Genomic DNA, 19,869 nt, shown 5'->3' with positions numbered 1-19,869 from the left:
TGAATATTGTGTTGTATTGTGTGGGTATAAAAGCATTATGTTTAAGTTTTATATCAATAATTGTATAAGTATGTAAAGTAAAATTAATTATGTATTAAACGAATCTAATATTATTAAATAAGCAACTGATAAAGGCATTTAGACAAGTTAAAAACCGGTTTGATATGAAATCGAATATATTTGCTTGAAATTCAATGGTTCCTTAATAATTATAGGATTTTTTAAAATCGGTTGTAACGCCACTGAAGAAGATCAAAAATCCGAAATTGTGCAAACTAATGCCTCGACAGGGGCCCCAAAAAATGTAAACATCATTAATAATACAATGGCCTGACATTATAATCTCTAAACTCAGGTGCACTTTTAAAACCCCAAAAAGCTACAATGAAATCTTACCTGCTCAATCCGACAACTGGCACCCCTACATCATCGACCAGCTCTGATAGGACTAAAACCGTGGTTCCTGGGACTTGGGCTTGCGGATATTGGAGCAACCCTTGGCCGTTACCTTGAAGCACTACTGATACCGTTCCTGGCGGACTATTGACTGTTTCACTGTTGGCACTCATCATTGCTGCTGAACTCCCATCGATTAACACGTCAGCGATTTGCTGTCCAGCATGAATTTGATGGGCGCTAATATTATTAATAGTTATCTCACCCGAATTATCGGCTGAATATATTTCTAAACCCTTCTGATCAGGTGTAGTGGTGTATATCACTGTTTTATTACCATCTTCGTATATTAAATCAATAGGCGTATCATTTTTATCGGTCATATTCTGAGCGTACAATTCTCCATCGTCCTTCTCGTAAAGTACTTCAGTTTTCACCTGAGCATAAGCGGGATTTCTCCCCATGGCACTTTCCTCTTCCATCTCTTTCTTTAAGTCCATAACATTAACGGGTGTCATGGTTGCCAGCATCGTCGGTGAATTCGATGTTACGCGCATCGGAGATCGATCGGCTGGCGACGCTTGCGGGGGAGGAGGGGACATCATCCCGTTCTCCTCACCTAATGGAGATGAGTGTGTCGAGGAGCTTTTATCGATACTACGCCGAGTCATGTTTCGTTTGTATGTATGGCAAGTTTATATCACAGAAAAATGTCACTTTGCAATATTGCACTTTAGTTACGTATTAATGTCTATATTTATGGCACTTATATGGCTTCGTTGGTTAATCGCTGTTGGTGGCTGTTTTTTTTTGATATATCTGAAACAAAAAGGAATACTAATAATACGCTCTCATTTTTATTATCTACATTACCTAATAAGTAAAACAGTATTAATTATTGGATATTCGACGCTCGTTAATGTGAACTAATTCAAACTATACTTCACTCTGTCGAAATATTTACATAAACTAATGTGACTTAAGTAATTTAAAATGTTTATTTTTTTTAATTATGTTATACATTTAGATATTATTTGGATTTTATAGAAAAAGATTCGGCTATATTATTATCTTAGTCTGCATTAAATACATATACATGACTACCTAAATAAAAGCTCCTTACTGTCCCACTTTGTACAAGACAGTACTGCTTCCTTCTATCAATCCCGTTGTCTCCAACAAGGATAAGAGTGTCCTGCTTTCACAAATTCATCAAATGATAATGAAAACATTAATAAGACGGTTTGTTGAGATTACATGTGGAACCCACAAGATTAACGACACAATAAAGTTTTTCTTCCTCCATTTTTTGAATAGTAGAGCATTCGAGTAGAATCTCGGAAAGAGTTCTCTAATTTAACCGACGCAAATTATAAAACTGTTACACTACAGTAAAACTAGACAGATTGTGTTGATTTCAGCGTTTGAAATAAGAATGTACAACCATTTTAAAATAAGTTTTCGAATAAGTCTGCTCGGGTGGTTACATTCTTATTAAGTCGTATTCAGACTCAAAATCTGTATTGAATAGAGTCTGCAAATGAACTAAATTCAGTGTCTGCGAATATTTGGCACTTTAAAAAATTCGTTCTCTCTTCCGCACATAGTCCATAATCTACTGATAAATATGAGAAAAATATAAGAATATATAAATATAAGAAATATATATATATATATATATATATATATATATATATATATATATACAATAAAAAATATATATAAACATTAGTCTGTTTGATGTAGTGAATTTTTAAATAGAACGGAAAAGGTGACAAAAAATACAGTTAAGTGTTGTAGTTTTAAAATCACTCTGATAACCAAATTTAACATCAACAAATGATGTAATTCATTTAATCATCCTTGCTACTTATTCATATATTGAAATTTATCTATTTAAACCTGAAACAACTACTTAGACGTTATATATGATTAAGTAAACATTTAAAAGTAACCTTTTCATTTACAATAAAATATGGTAAAATACAAATGAAAGTTTTTTTATACAATTTTAATGTTCAAATTTTCACAATAGTATATTGTAATAATATCAAGCCACAGAATCCAACTAATTAACTACAATTAATAGCAAGTTACTGTGATTTTCTCTACATTTTTGTCAGATGCGTGGACATTACAGCATTTAAAATATCGAAATTTAACACAGAAACGTTACCCTTTTAATATACTTACACAAATATAGATTCTGTATAGTAATAATATAAAACTAATTTTCAAATAAAGCCGATAACCGCTCGTATGCTATATTTTACGATACGAACGATATTGTTTTTCCTTGAAAAACAATTCATTACAATTACATTTATTCATATTCATACTCAAAATAAATTCAAACTTGTATCAACAGATACTTATTATGTTGCTCAAATTCACTAACATACCTTTTATCTTCACTAAAAAACTTAAAATAATTTATATTTTTCTAGGTTTTTAACAAAAATATTGAAAACATTAATGAAAATATAAGAAACAAAACAAAATTGTTGTCAAATAATATGATATCTATCGATATCAAAGTAACAGCATCGATATATTCAATTATGCATATTTACATATCATTAGCATATTTCCTTTAAATTTGTTTTTTTTTTCACATTATATGAGTGCTCTAAATTTACCTTGTATGTCTGGGTTCTTCTCTTGTAAATATATTTTCACCTAGTAGCATATATGTATCTTAAATACTAGTACTTAGGGCGTTAATGCCCATTTCTCACATATTGTTATCATGTTTTTAGTTCTTCTTACCAACAAAAAAGTGTTTTGTTATTATTTTCTGAATTTCATAAAATATTCACCAACATATATGGGTATTAAATTAACAACTATGTGAAAACAGCCATATAATTAGCAAATAATTAGGAATAAATACTAATATAACCAGATATAGATTACTGAAGAGGGCATACTTGTGGCGAACCAATCATGTGAAACGCTACATCTTGTTCATGTCCTAGTAGTCTACATATTGTACTCAACTAAAATTAAGATTCGATTACCAAGAATTATAGTAAATGTAGAAACAATCAAAAAACCTAATTAATAAGTATAAATTAATTAGGATATTATGATATTACTGAAACACTATTAAATATAAAAAAATTAAATGAGGAAATATAAAGTAAATCCATAACATTCATACAAATCTTTGATGTTTGCTATGAACGTTTACGTGTAACCTCGTATCGTATGACAACGGTGATCTAACCTTGAAGGTACTTGAACCGATCGACATTGCTAGGTCAGAAGTCAAGCGAAAAATGTCATTAACATAAACGTAACCCCCTTAGGCAAGAATAAACAGTTACTGAAACCAGTCGTAACCACCCCCTCGACTGCACGTGGAGATCTCTTGCTAGACGAGAGACCAGGTCTGGTCCAACCGGCCTTGGTATACGGATTTTTTTCTTTCGAAAATAATAGTGAATCTAAACCGGTAACGGTAGTAAGGATGAGAGTTTGTAGTAAAACTTCTTTATCTTCGTTTGCAGTGCATCAGTGACCTATAATCTCGGTACGTTGCAGGTCCTGAAATACAACTTTATTCGTTATGCATGATATTTCATTTTACCTTTTTTTTTCCTCGGTACATTGACAATGAACGGGAAAGCACGAAACCACTGTTGTTGTTATAACACTTGTTCAAATCGGATCTGATTCCATAATGTTGGGAATTTTTCATTTAATTTTATTTTTCGTAAAAAATATACAAGATATAGATAAAATAATATGAACACCTGACATATACACAATCTATCTTCTAAATAATAATCGGCTTAGCGAAAATGTTGTCTACTTTTTGAGGAAAATGACACTACAAATAAATAAATTCCAATAAAACGAAATATGGTCAAATCAAGCAACCAGGAATGACGGCTAAGATCGGAGACCCAAAATATATACAAAATATTTTAGGCTCTGGCTAACGCGCTGATAGCTCCAACTATTTTACGGTAGATTATTCGTAGTTGCTGTTGTATGTAAATTGGACAACTATGGACGCTTAATTTTTAAAAACAAAATCTGGCAACGTTGTACCGCAAAATGCTGGCAGGCAATTTTGAATCGGAAGACAAATTCCTAAATTTTACATTTGAAACGATATTAAAAAAAGCTTGTGGGCTAATTTCGCGTATTCCCGTATTGTTAGAATCTTCAAAGAAATATGACATAGTTTGGATAAGAAACGATTAAGAATATAATATGATCAGGTTTTTTTATCACAAATTATACTTTCGTGAGGCTTTGAAAGAAAAACCCGACCTATGCGGAAACTTAATCCCAACATTGATATTAACAATTACAAAATAGCTTGATAGATTTTTAATTTCTCATTTGTTGGTGAGTTTTTGGTTCCCACATGGGACATAAGACAATGTAGGAAGCAGTAGATAAACGAAAGCCAATTAAAGATGAGCTACCCGCAAGGGTGATACCAAAGTGTGGAATAAATAAGAAAAAACGATGTATATTTTGCAATATATATTAGATATATGGATAAAAAATAAAGTCTATATTAATACATTAAATGAAATACATAACTACGAAATTCATATAGATACAAAACTTAGAACAAATAGAAGAAATTATGAATTATTGACATCAAACTTAAAAAATTTTAAATAATTGATAAGTATTAAGATATTTGACTGTATGAAGTTTTATTAATTAAACTTTGTATCAATTATTTTGATTATTTACTTTATAGATCTAAGTTTTTAAAAATCAATAGTTAATTTAATGATCGGAAATGCATTCCTTTAATACAAATTTTGTTCGTTATGGTTTGAATGTACATGCCAAAGTCAAATATCAGTTTCAACGTTGTTGTATTTATATATTCTTTGATTTCATATATAAGCCCTTATTACTTACTCTATTATTTCATATTTATGTTTATAATATAAAAATAAAGAAAGGTCGTGTATACTTATATTTGATTCTTTGAAATTGTTACAGTTCGTAACATAATCTTACTAAAGATATTTTATTATAATGTTTATTGGTGTAGTGTTATTTAAACTTATCAATACTTTGTTGATTATTGAAACTTAATCGAAATTAGAATTAATTAAATGCCATTTTAAAAAATGTTAGTGATTGTTAGTTCTTGATATAAATATTTTAATATAGAGACATGTATTATTTTAATTAATGTTTTATATTAAATACATTTTTGATTTAATATTGATAATACTGATAAAAAAATATTTAGTAGCATATCATTTTAAAATTATTCCCTTAATTCTGTTGGGAGAGAAACATGATTAACTTAATGAATTGTGGCCGAACAAGTACTTATTAATTAAGTGTTTATATATTAAGTGCTGATCCACTATTTGCTTTTAAAACAGCCTTTTAACAGGTCTCTGTCAGTTAACTTTGGGTTTCGTCTACTATTCCACTTCGCCGCTGATGTGTTACCATACTTTGTGTATGTTATCATTACCGTCAGACACTATCCACTGTCGCTCGTGAAACATTCAGTTTTCAGCTTCAGTGTTTCTCGAATTTCACTGATCGCTTATTTTAACCATGCATACAAAACAAAACGTATAACATAGTGAATTATAACCAACAAGACTTGGCTTGTAAACTGAGCAATACATACGCGTCGCATTATTTACACGAAAGCAGTGTTGCTAACATGCAACAAAATGTAGTATATTGCGTGGTCTTCAAATGATTTTGTCTATCCCCTATATATATATTATAAAATTCTGGTTATTTAGGCTTGAAACAAAACCCACTGAGTATTCTCGATTACCAGACACTCGGATAAGTTACCAATATGGAGCCCATTTGAAAAAGTTTCTGACCTTTTCTAGCTTTATTGAGGTGATTACTCCAGCAGACTTCATATTTTCGGCTATGGGGCTATAAAATTTACATTCAATATTGCATTTTATATGATACTTTCTATTAAAGATTATCACATGGTTACTGTAAATCTATTGGATGCTTGTATGTATTTTATCAGCAATATCTATGATGAAAATACGAAGTATCAATGTAAGCAATTGTTAAACAACGTAACATAACCGTTAAATATGATAGTGTTGATATTTCTCTATATAAAGTAACATATATCCTCCATACAGATCATAATAATGGAATGCTTAAAATTGAACTTAATACATTTATTACTTTTGTTGTTTGATTTCAAGGGATCTGCAACCCAAGCACATCAAAATTTTTTATAAAGTTATGATGATTTTTTAGTGATAATTTTTATAATAATTGATATCAAGATATGTTTTTCTTCATTTTAATACAAAGTAATTTTTATTATTGTTTTTAGTTGATAAGTAATATATTTCTACGTAATATATTTTTTTATTCGGAGTATAAGTTGCTAAATAAATATTCGTTCTTTAAATAACACAAAATATTACGAAGAAATAATACAAAGAAACACGTGGTTTTAGTAAAAATTTTAAGGTTTAAATTTTAGCCGGTGTTATGGGATGACATTTCTATTTAAATTCACCGTAAACGTGAGGTACCAAAGTATCAAGAGCATTTATTTTGCGTCTTAATTATTAACTATAAAGTCTATAAAAGATGTGCCATCTTTCAAAGCTATAATACGGCAATAAAAACTCATAACAATTTATAATATATTTATATCTCACAAGATCTTGATTGTTGATCCATTGTGTCGACTATTAAAGTCACTCACTCAGTCACCAAATTTTGCATAAAAGTATTTGTTTGAGCCAATACATTTCCAAAATTAATCTTTGGATGGCCTGCTTCTCTTTCGAGAGCTAAGTGATATTTATAAATCACGACTTAAACTCCAGAAAAGCAGGTAAAAACGATCAACAACACAGAGACTGTCAAGGTTTGTACAAAACAAAATGCCATTTGCATCAATTTACATAGAAGTGATACAGCGACGCTGTCATTTGTGTTTAACTTATTTTAGCTGATTGCTGCGTATCTGTGGTCCTAAATTGAAAATAAAAAGATATTTCTAAATGTACCAATTTTGCTCCATTAGATAAGATTTTTACGTGATTGTTGGTTACTGTCATCGTTTCTATTATATATTTTAATCAAAAATTCTTAGAAATTATGTTCAAATACAAGTTTATATATTGTGTGATAAGAGTACTGCAAATTTGTCATAAAAGCTGTTTTCAGTTTTATAATATATGTGTTATTTTTTAAGTGTCTATACGTATAACTATGGTTTAATAAACTGAATAGTTTAATAAACTATATTATTGTAGAGTTGCTATATTGTTATAGGTTTCCAGATCGGCATTGTTGAAATTTTTTTCTGGGTATATATATATATGTGTTATTTTGAAGTGTCTATACGTATAACTACGGTTTAATAAATTGAATGGTCTAATAAATTACATTATTGTAGAGATGCTCTTTTGCTATAGGTTTCCAGATCGGCATTGTCGATTTTTTTGTCTAGGTTTGTTGTACGTTTGATGTTAAGTGAACTGCAATTTCGTGAAATTGTTACTTTAACTAACTAGGTTTACAGGCTAGAAAACATTGCACAAATATGTAAAAGATAACAGTTTGCAGTTCCTACTGTAGTAAATCGATAAAAGGAGCCAGATAAGCACACCGTGTGACCCAAGACCTAAAGACCTAAGCAGCTCAATATAGCACAAAATATTTTATTTATATCTCTGTATATAAAGAATAAAGTGATAATAAGTAAATAAAATAGAAATGTAAAAGGTGTAATGACAAATACTAAAAATTGAGTTCGAACACAGTATGTCCAATGACAAATCAAGTCACGCTTAGGTTAAGTATAGATATTATTTTAAAGGCAATTAAGTAAAAAGAATTTTATAACAAACAATAAAATTGAAGACCCTTAAACATTAATGGCTTATTTTTAGCTATTAGTTTGCTTCAGTTAGGGAACTATTTATATGCTATAAAAGTCATATGATGTAATACAAATGTGTAGTTTAAAAGAACTTTCGAATCTAAATCTATTTAATTATCGGAATTAAAATAACGGTCATCGTTTATCAAGATGGACTAACTGCTGAGTAACGTGTAATATTTCTTAGAAAGCATCATTCTCAATTAAAACAACATAATGCATCTATACCAATAGCAATATTCTAAGCCATCTCCACAGGAGATTGCTGTATAAATAAATTACTATTACAAAATAACTGAAGAGTATTTATTTACTTGCACATTTTAGAATTCAGTATTCAATTTTTTCTGAGATACAAAACAATATTTAATTATTAAAAGTAAAAACCCTCCAATTTAAATTCTTTCGAAGGTGTGAATGAGCATATATAAATATCGCCTTCCTTCATATACAAAGAATTTCAAAAATCACCTGCAATAATGCCTTTTTGGGTTTTAGAACCCTCTTATTGCCTATCACTCACAAAGGTATCCCATTTAAAATTTTACAAGCGGTTAAACTGTTGCTAAGAAAAGGATATCCGAAAACAACAAAGCCCTATCTTCTTTTATTGCTGTCTTCGGTAATGTTAGAGAGCGTTGCGCGACATATTTATTTTTGAATAGTTTTAATTTCGACGTACATCGAAATTGTTATTTATCATTGTGTTATTTTCTATTAGTTTATTAATGAAATTGTTAAAACACACTTGACCTCTGTCGATTTTCTAATACCTTCTTAATGCTTGTTATCAAAATAACTTAATATAATATTAAAATAATGTTATAATAATTGATTTAACTTATAATGAGCTAAATATATTAAATATACTAGGGGGATATTATGTATTTAAGAGGCCTTGTTTATGTACTATTATGCAGTACTTATTTAGAAACATTACCACTTCAACCATCAGTAGTACTAAAAAGTTTTATTTTTGTAATCTCTATTTCTAATTACTTTTTTCTAAATATCTTGTGAACAGTATTACATTTATTTGAAAGGACATTATTTTTGAATTTGTTTGAAAATTAAATGTATCAATATTTATACTTAGACATGCTTTACAGAAAATCTTGTGAATATAAGATAATTATTTAATAGGATTAATCACCGTTAACCAACTATTATCGTATTTAGATAAATTAGTCATACTCATACATGTATTTAAACAAGACCTACAACTTATGAAGCAGCATATAGTGCTCCAGCGCCTTGCTGTTATTAATTTTGCGAAATGTCCATGAGGCCTCCACAGTTGTTTTTAAGTCTCTTGGAAAAAAAATGTTTTCATTTTTATTTACCATATCCACTTAGATACCATATCAGCAGAATTAGCATAGTTTCTTCCAAATTATACTGCTTCGTTTTACAAATTAAGAAAAATGCAAAACTAAGACATTCTAGTTGACTAAATCTCAGAAGTTCAGGATTCAAACTTTAAACAATATTTTATTATGATTAAAGTTGTAAATACCGTCCTTATCAAAATCTTCTTGCATCATATATAATCGCACTCCATCATCTTCGTCTCATATTATTTTACACCGCAGGCTTTTACTACGTCATCGCATCATTTAGAATAGTATACTAAATTATTTAAAACAAATATTAAAACTTTTTGTTTTCCTTAATACATTTGGGAATATTTTTATCATTCAAGATCCATATTAAATATTTTAATAGGTTATAATATAATTTCCATTTACACAGAACAATAGGAATATAAACATAAACCATAAAACATGGAAGAATGTATTTTTTAATTTATGTGATTATGTAATATTTTTATAAGTCACAAGATATTTTTTAGGCATAAATATTATAAAATGTATTGCATAAAAGACAAGAGATATACGTATTTTCTAACTAAATTGTATAATATTTATTCTAGAATCATCTTAGAATACACATTATTATCCAGTTGAGGTCATATTATGTGTTTATCTATTCAATCAATTTAAGGTAGTAGTTTAACCCCTACAACTCAGTTTATTGTAGAATTTACATATTTTGTATATATTTATTGTACTCTTTCTATGTTTCACATAATATACTTCATTTACTACTGTTAGAATTACTTGAAATTTAGTAATAATTAATTTGTTTCAATTTGTGGTTAACATAAGTAGAAGATATAAAAGAATTATCAAGTTAAAAGGTAAACAATCTCAGTAAAATTGTAAAATTTCACGTTCAGCAAAGAAAATGAGAGAACTGAACGTTACGTACATCTTCAGAAAGTTATGTTTGTCGTAAATATGACATCTCAAAGTAACTAAGCCTGTTTACTGTACAGTTACTTGAGTTAAAGATGGAAAATTGATTGACTTTACGTTAAAAACCACGCAATTTCAACAAGATTGAAATTAATGATGTGTAATTAACTAGTGTAATTAGAACCGATAATATATAATAAGAATAAGGAACTAAATGGTCAATAACTAGTTTCTTTTGGTGTCATATTCATTTTAGTAACTATCAGTATAAATCAAATAGTGCTTTTTTAAATTTGGGAAAATACAGGTGGTGTTATGAAGTAGTTTTTTATATTTAGCGTTTTAACTAATGAAATTGTCTCCAATACCATAACAAACTAAGTTTATGATGAGTGATTGATCAATGAAATTGTTCAAATACCATAAGAAGAAAAATATTGGAACTCATATAAGCATATTGATTTTTTTCTACTTATATTGCTCCTATCTTACTATTATTATGGATTCAATAATTTCAAAACATTTTTAGTTTATCTTAAAGTAGTATTAGATTTAACAGTGAAAATAATGTTCAAATAATGTTCATTTTTAATAAGGTATTTTATTGAATTTTCTTCTTTAAAATAAAGTGAAAAGTTACAGAACTTATGCTTACATCCAAAATATCACATAATGTTCTGACAATACGTTGGGTGGCTATAATGCTGAAAAGGATAGTCCTTCGAGTTTAACTGTCATATGTTAGATCTAAATTATCAATAAGAATGTTTTTAATGATCGTTTATTCAACAATTGAAGAAAAACTTTATAGATATTTATCCTAAAAAACTTATATCATAAAAAATCCTGAAATTAAAGTTTAAAATTAGCAAAACTTAAACAATGACGAGCATAGTTAAATAAATTTGCGGTTGTGGTTAATAGATAAAAAAAACAGCCATTAAACTAGTGACAAAAAAATCGGTATAAATCTTGAATTTTACGTATGCCATCGATAGGAAGCTAATCATGCTAGGAAGATTGAACGTGTCGCATATATGACAAGTTAAAATATTGTATAATATTCCTCTGTCATAGCTTAATTACTAAGTAATATTCTGGTTGTTTTATTTATCGGGTAACTAATTATTATAAAAATCTATAAATAAAAAAATTAATAGTTTATTATTTATATTAGTAACCAATAGTTTATTAATGGTTGCTTATTAAGCAGAATTAAATTTTTGATGGGATAAAAAGTTGAAACTATTAAATGGTTAAGACGTAGTTTTGTTTGTTTTATATGAGTTTATTCGCTTAACATGATAATTTCAAAAACATCTATTGAAAAAACAATTATGTTTTAATAACTATAAGGTAAAAAATACACTATTTTTGATGCGTTTTGTATATGTAAAGCGCAAGCCGAGAGAGTGCTGAAAATAATAAAAATTTGAATCTATATATCAATAGGTTTAGCGAAAATTTGGCCTCCCTAAAAAAAGGAGACCGGAGGCGCCTGGAGGCGAGAAATCTCGCATGGTTAAAGCTTATATAGAGGAGGAATTGTTAGATCTAAAATGTTTGTGTTATATACGCCAAAAATAAGTAAACTCCAATAAAACGAAATCGAGCAATCAGGAATAGCCATCAGATCGGTGGCACGAAATATATAAACAAATATTTTAGGCTCTATTTTCGTTGGACCTGGCCAACACGCTGCCAGCTCCAACTTTTATACGGTAGATTATTTGTCGTTTCTGTTGTCCGACAATCAGCCACGCACGCGTAGGATTTTTCTGTAAATTTTAGTGCATTTAAAAATGCATGTAAATTATACAATGCAATCACTAACGGTGCACTAACCGAATATTGGTAATAAATATGCCAATTTGTAAATCAAAAGTTATAATGAATGTTGTAAAAAATATTAACAATTATAAGATAGCATCATAGAATTTTAATTCCTTATTTGTTGGTGAGTTGTTAGTTCCCACATATGACATAAGAGAAAGTAAAAAGCAGTAGATTAACGAAAACTACAGCAGGCTAATTAAAGATGGACAATATTCTAGATTTACTTAAAATTTATATAAATACATCTATTGACAGGAAAAAAAACTACAGCTAACGTTTTGAAGATTAATGAACATGTGGAACAAAGCCAATAATGATGCAGTTTTATTTGAAAATTTACTTGAAGGAATTATTCTTTTAATCAGCCTGTTATATTTATTGTTTTTAACATAAATTTTAGGTCAGAAATATGGATAAAAACAAGAATATATTAATAAAATAGTTAAAATATGTAGCAGTTAAAATCTTAAAATAACTAAATAATTTTCATATGTATAATACATAGGTCAAATAGAAGAAATATTGAATTATTAAAAGTAATTTTGTAAACATTTTTAAAGCATTGATAAATATTAAGCTACTTAACGATTAATGTAAACCTTTTATTCTTTGAACTGTGTATCAATTATTGTAATTAATTATTTTATAGACCTGAGTTTTGAAAACTAAATAGTTCATATAATTATTGTAAATGCATTCTATTATTATGCATTTATAAACTGTAAAAAATAAAATACCTAAATGTGTTTAATTGTAAAAAAATAAATGACCTCATTTTGGTTTGTTATTGTTTTAATATACATGCATAATAAAGTCAAATATCAATTTCACAATTGTTTTTATTCATATATTCCCTGTTTTTATTCATTTGTTATTCCATATTTAGGATTATAACTTAAAAGTATAGAAAGATCATATACATTTAATGGTCTGAAGTTGTTACAATTCTGAATTATCTTATGATAGTTTTCTTATAATATTCAGTGGTGTGGTAATTTAAAATTTGTTGATTATTGCAATTTAATGGAAATTAGATTTAGATCAGATTTAATTAAATGCAATTTAAAAAAGTTTAGTGACAGTTCTTGAGATACAGAGATATTTTAATATATAGACTTTGGTTACATATCAAATATATCTCTGATCTTATGTTTAATATATTGCCAAATCAACTTTTAGTGGCATAACATATCGTTTTTAAGTTAATCCCTTTATTCTGTTATGTAAGAAACATGATTAATTAATAAATCGTGATCGAATTTCGACCACCGGGCGATCACTAGTAAACATAAAAGCGGGAACGAAGAAGAACTAATCAGTTATAGAATTAAAAAGAACCATTTTGTGCTGGCGAGTTAAATTTCATGTATGGCGTTGATTGGAGACAGAGCGTTGCCGTCCTATTGGACGTTCGATACAATCGTAATTATAAATTCTGGGCGTGTAAGTGACAATATTTTGTCTTTGACCGTTGATACGTAGCGGCCACAACAAAGCAAAAAGCACTGAAGGCCGAGACCTTCTCTCACGCACGACGCAGCCTCATTCGGCAAAAACGACAACGACTGACACGACATCAGTAGGGTTATTAATTAGTAAAGGAAAATGTTAATAAAGGCGATGGATCCGAAACAATATGGCTCGAATCGCCGGCAACGTAGACCTACCGACTACTGGCTAACGAACGGACGAAACTAGTTGCCGGTCGCCATTCAAGATTAAGAAATAGTTGATGAACAGGTCTGCCAACTCTGGGATAACAGGTATTATTGTAATCATTCAATATCGAAAACAACTAGGTGCGAGTGCGGGCTCGAAGCAACACCGCTACGTCCAAACCAAATAGTGCAAGTGCTACGGCGGAGAAGCAAGCAAGGGGGAGTTTACCACATGCTGAGTGAGAGTTTATTATTTTTATTACCTAGAACTGATGGCGATCCCTTTGTGGGGAAACGGGGTGGCTAGGGCGTTGCAGCGACACTACACGTAACGGAACCACTGCCGTACCGGGATGCGTCCACCACCTGACCACTTTCTGGCTGCATGCATTGACAGTGCTGGCCAGCATCCGATTTTCAATCACATACTAGCGTCTACAGGTGTTTCGAACTAATACTATACTGACTGTTAGTTGTGGTTCGGTTCAAAGCGATCGCAGGTATATGGCGGCGTGCGCACCATCTCGGTTCTTTCCGCTGTGCGGGTTCTTCGCGTTAGCCGAAGAAAAGGCACGCAGGTGCGCCGGTCTTTGATTAACTCTTAAAGCTTTTGCAGCGTCAGAACCGTGCTCAAACAGATCTCGTTGTTTTTGTTTACCTTGCATGCTCCGTCTTGCGTTTATTTCGTTATTTGTTAACCGGCCATTTTTTTACACGTTTCCGCAGCCTTGCGAAATATAAACAACAAATCCATGTGAATCAAGTGATATAGACATTTCTAAGTATCCCAACATTCAACTATTTATGCCCTCAAAGTAAATCAATATGTTATAACGACTTATTCATTCATTTTTTAATATTAAATTAATATTTTTTTAACATCTAATACTCTAGTATGTAAGTAAAGCTCATTCCATTATATTGTCTTTTATTATATCACTATTTAGATTCATTAAAATGAACTTGGTTTTTTTCAAATTATATCACTAACTGATTATTATGTTACAATGTTTCTGCTATCCTAATACTAAAAGTATGCTCATATAAAACTGTGAATTAGTTCAAAGCTTTATTGTAACAAATTTCGAATATTAAAATGTTGTCCACCATTAGAAAGTTCATTTTGCTCTATATTATATGTCACCCGGATCAAAAACTCATCATTTATAGATCTGTGTGAGTAATCTGTAAAAAAATGCTTCAAAGCATATTAAATATCCGAATTTTGCAAGCAGACCTAACTTATTTCATTTGAATAACCGTGAATAAGTTTGGAAAAATTCCAGTAAACACAATTTTGTTTAGACAAAATCTTTCGTCTCAAAATAATATTTAAATCACGCCATTTTTAACATTTAGCTTCTATTTTCTTTATAATTTGATGCAATAATATTTAAGTATACACTCCTATATATTTTGTTTCATTATATAATAATTTTAGTTCAATAAAATATATTTGGTTATCTTCATATTATGCCACTAACAGATTTTGCTGATATAATATTTCTACTATCTTAATACTATAAATATGTTGGTATATAGATTGAGAATTAGTTCTAAGCTTTACTCATGGTTATCCGTTTGACTGATTTGTAAAAAATCGCTTCATAGCAAATTAAATATCCGAATTCTACACAGAACAAATTTATTTCATTTGAATAACCGTGAATTACTTTGAGGATATTCCAATAAACTCAGTTTTGTCCAAACAGATCTTGTTTTTTTTGTTTACCTGGCATGCTCCGTCTTGCGTTTATTTCGTTATTTGTTAACCGGCCATTTTTTACACGTTTCCGCAGCCCTGCGATATATAAACAACAAATGCATGTGAATCAAGTGATATAGACACTTCTAAGTATCCCAACCTTCAACTCTTTATGCCCTCAAAGTAAATGAATATGTTATAACGACTGATTCATTCATTTTTAAATATTAAATTTATATTTTTTTAACATCTGATACTCTAGTATGTAAGTATAGTTCACTCCACTATATTGTCTTTTATTATATCATCATTTAGATTCATTAAAATGAAGTTGGTTATCTTCAAATTATATCACTAACTGATAATTATGTTACTATGTTTCTGGTATCCTAATACTAAAAGGATGTTGATATAAAACTGTGAATTATTTCAAAGCTTTATTATAACAAATTTCAAATATTAAAATCTTGTCTGTCATTAGTAACTTCATTTTCGTCTATATTATATGTTACCCCGATCAAAAACTCATCATTTATATAGCTGTATGAGAGTCTATAAAAAATGCTTCAAAGCACATTAAATATCCGAGTTTTGCAAGCAGACTTAACTTATTTCATTTAAATAACCGTGTATAGCTTTGGAAAAATTCCAGTAAACACAATTTTGTTTGAAATAATGTGATGGCTATGAGGATGTTCCAATAAACTCAGTTTTGTCTAAACAGATCTTGTTGTTTTTGTTTACCTGGCAGTTGTTTTGTTTAACAAGGAGCAACCCTGTTGCGCTTATTTCGTTATTTTTTAACAGGCCATTTTTTTACACGTTTCCGCAGCCTTGCGATATATAAACAACAAATTCATGTAAATCAAGTGATAAAGGGATTTAAAATTATCACAACTTTCAACTATTTATGCCTTCAAACTGAATCAATATATTATAACCACTTATTCATTTATTTTTAAATATAAAAGTTATAATATTCTTGAACATCTGAAACTTTAGTATATAAGTAAAGCTCACTTATCTATATTGTCATTTACTAACAGATTATGTTGATAAAGTTTTCCTACTATTTTAAAACTAAAATTATATTGCTATAAAGACTGTGAATTTCATTTTGAATATTAGGACTGTTTAAAGTGTTGCCCACCGCTAGTCACTTCATTTTCTGTTTATATTATATGTTACCCGTATCAAAAATGCATCAACTACATGTGTCTGACTAGTCTCTAAAAATATGCTTCGAAACAAATTAAATGTACGAATTTTAGACAGACCAAACTTATTTCATTTGAATAATCGTGTATAACTTTGGAGATATTCCAACAAATAAAATTTTGTTCAGTCGAAATCTTTGTTTCTGCTATCCTAATACTAAAAATACGTTTATATAAAACTATGAATAAGTGTAAAGCTTTATTATAACAAATTTACAATATCAAGACCATTTAAAGTATTGTTTATCATTAGTCACTTCATTTTGATATTCTTGTAATGATATATTTTTACTGTTTTAGTTCTAAGAATATGTTGATATACATACTGTGAATTAGCTCAAATATTTAATATAACAAATTTTTATTTGCATCGTCAGTGGGCCATGGTTATCGCAACAATATGCTTCAGGAAAATACAGCTAATATATGTGGTATTAATCGAAATTAAGTTACAATCTAAAGAAACAATGTCTGGTGAATAGTAGGTTAATTTTCACAAATTCTTGGTATTTGAGATTATCATATTTAACTAATCTCAGTATAGCTATACAAAAGAAGCTAATTCACTAGAATATTGTTGATTATCACTATGTCATGTTAATTAACACATTCTTGTGATATAGATTATTTTAACACCTTAACAACCTTGCAGATTATAAACAATGATTTCATGGAAATGAGCTATGGGATATTTTTCTTTGTACCTGGGAAAGGTTTATGATCAATTAAACAAATACTATACGTTTTATGATCCTTTAAAATATCAAATATCTTTTTCAAATGTATAAATATATAAATAAATTGTCCTAAAAACGTCTAATTTATAATATTTGTAATTTTAGCTTTTTGTTTTCTACTACAAATATAAACTTGACTTACTTGAACAAAATATAGTTATAAATTGATTTTTATTACTGTAATGAAGTAAATAAAGTCTTGTTAGGGAATTAATATTTAGGTATACGTATTATAATTGGTTTGGTTTGGTATATGTTACATTGTTATGTTATATTCCACAAATTTACTGTTCATCGAATACTAACCTACTGTTACTTAACTCCTATGTTTTCTGTGCTATTTTATTTAATATAGATGACTCGATTATTGTATTAAATAATAGTCTGAAAATAGGTTGAATTTACCTATAAATGTATTCATAGTAATAATAACAGAATATAAAAATGATTATATAATTATAGTGTTAACTAAGAACTGTTATGATTTTTATTAATAAAACATTTAAATAGTTATCTTATATATGCTGCCCTTTGTAGTTATTTATATTTTTAATTGATTACAGCTATAATTAAATTAAGTGTTAATTAAATTGAAAATATAATTAGCACTAAAATGAATTTTCGGCTTCATCATTTTTTATTGACGTGCTATGAGGTATGTGACTTTTAACATATACATAAAAAGGTTTTATATTTTAATTTTACATTGTTCAGCTCTATCTTTTTAACGTTAACAAATATATATTAAGTTTATATATCTCATCACATTTTGTTTTAATATACACAATTATGTAAATATTTTTATAAATATTTTAAACATTCTGTACTTCTTTCTAAATTACTTCAATAAATATTAATTTAATATGGAATATTTTTATTATGTTTTATTGTATTCGTTATAAAGTTACCGTATTGAAATCAACCTAAAATATACTGTTACTTAACTAATTTGATTGGAATGTATATTTTTGTGCTCTTCTTCAAATCCAATATTCTATCATATATATAAATGCGTTATTAATATAATAGATATTACGTATCTCTCCAACGTAAAAGCGATTAAAGATTAATAATGCAATCAATTAACAACGAATAATCGACATATTCTAAATGACTATATTTTTTATATTGCTATTAAATCTAACAATAACAATACGAACTATATATTCAGCAGTGTAATCAATCAATTTTTATTTTATAAACGGCTAAAGACTATATGAAGTATTGATGTTTTCGAATTGGTAACCTTCATATAAAATTGATCATCAAAAATAAAATAATTGAAGTGAATTTTCGACAATGGTTGAATAATCCTTGAAAGAAGGCACAAACATATATTGCAATAGCACTAAAAACAGAATAATAAACACATTGCAAAAAGAGACCGAAAGAGTTGTAAGAATCGACTACAAATAATTTGAAGGTTAAACAGATATTTTTATAATTAATGTTTTGGTATTGACTGGAACAAAACGTGAATATGTATTATGATTAAATGGCTTCGTTTAATAGCTATCTTAATATCTATAATAGATAATATGAAAAACCCCGATCAAAAATACATCATCTACATATATGTCTGACTAATCCGTAAAAAATTGCTTCAAAGCAAATTAAATATGCAAATTTTAGACAGACCAAACATATTTCATTTGAATTACCGTGAATAACTTCGGAGATATTACAATAAACACAATTTTGTTCAGTTGAAATCTTTCGTCTCAAAATATCATTTGAATCACGCCATATTTAGCGGCGACTCAATGTATGTTTTTTTATTTATGAGGCTATTTTATAATCATATTTCAAAAATATGTTGCAGTTATATACATATATGTAATAAAGAGTAAACTACTAAAGTAATAAGGTGATAAATATTTAGTATTAATTTAAACAGTGTATAAATTTTTTAATGATTATATAAAAATATCAGTAAAATTATTTTTAAATTATCTCAGATTTAATAAAAGTCTTCAGGGCAAACGAAGAACTATTAATAATATTAAAACAATCTTGAAATATTACCGAAGCTAAGCATTCGAAGCTACTATATATATTTAAAAGTGATAATATGTTTGTATTTATTATGGAAGAGAGTCTCAATTTGTGTTAATTTGAGAGTCCCGACTTAATATGACAAAATAACAGAATGTTAATAAAATATGGAAAGAGAA

The 19,869-nt window shown here is 28.5% G+C and overlaps 1 protein-coding gene across 5 annotated transcripts in view; it reads right to left on the bottom strand.

The window, feature by feature from the left end:
- grh (grainy head) overlaps positions 1-14,542 on the bottom strand; it is a 178,600-nt gene extending 164,058 nt beyond the window's left edge. For all 5 annotated transcript variants that reach the window (XM_076404841.1, XM_076404842.1, XM_076404845.1 and 2 more), the window contains exons 1-2: positions 14,300-14,542; positions 397-1,215 (exon numbers count right to left, since the gene is read on the bottom strand). In XM_076404841.1, the coding sequence (XP_076260956.1) occupies positions 397-1,067 (671 nt within the window). In that variant the 5' untranslated portion in view covers positions 1,068-1,215; positions 14,300-14,542. The remainder of the gene's footprint in view (positions 1-396; positions 1,216-14,299) is intronic.
- Between the last annotated feature and the right edge of the window lie 5,327 nt (positions 14,543-19,869).

Source organism: Rhynchophorus ferrugineus, unplaced genomic scaffold (genome assembly GCF_030347505.1).
Source record: "Rhynchophorus ferrugineus isolate W39M unplaced genomic scaffold, kcgeb_rfMv2 rfM5, whole genome shotgun sequence".
Lineage (NCBI taxonomy): Eukaryota > Metazoa > Arthropoda > Insecta > Coleoptera > Curculionidae > Rhynchophorus > Rhynchophorus ferrugineus.
This window is presented reverse-complemented; position numbering and strand designations above follow the sequence as displayed.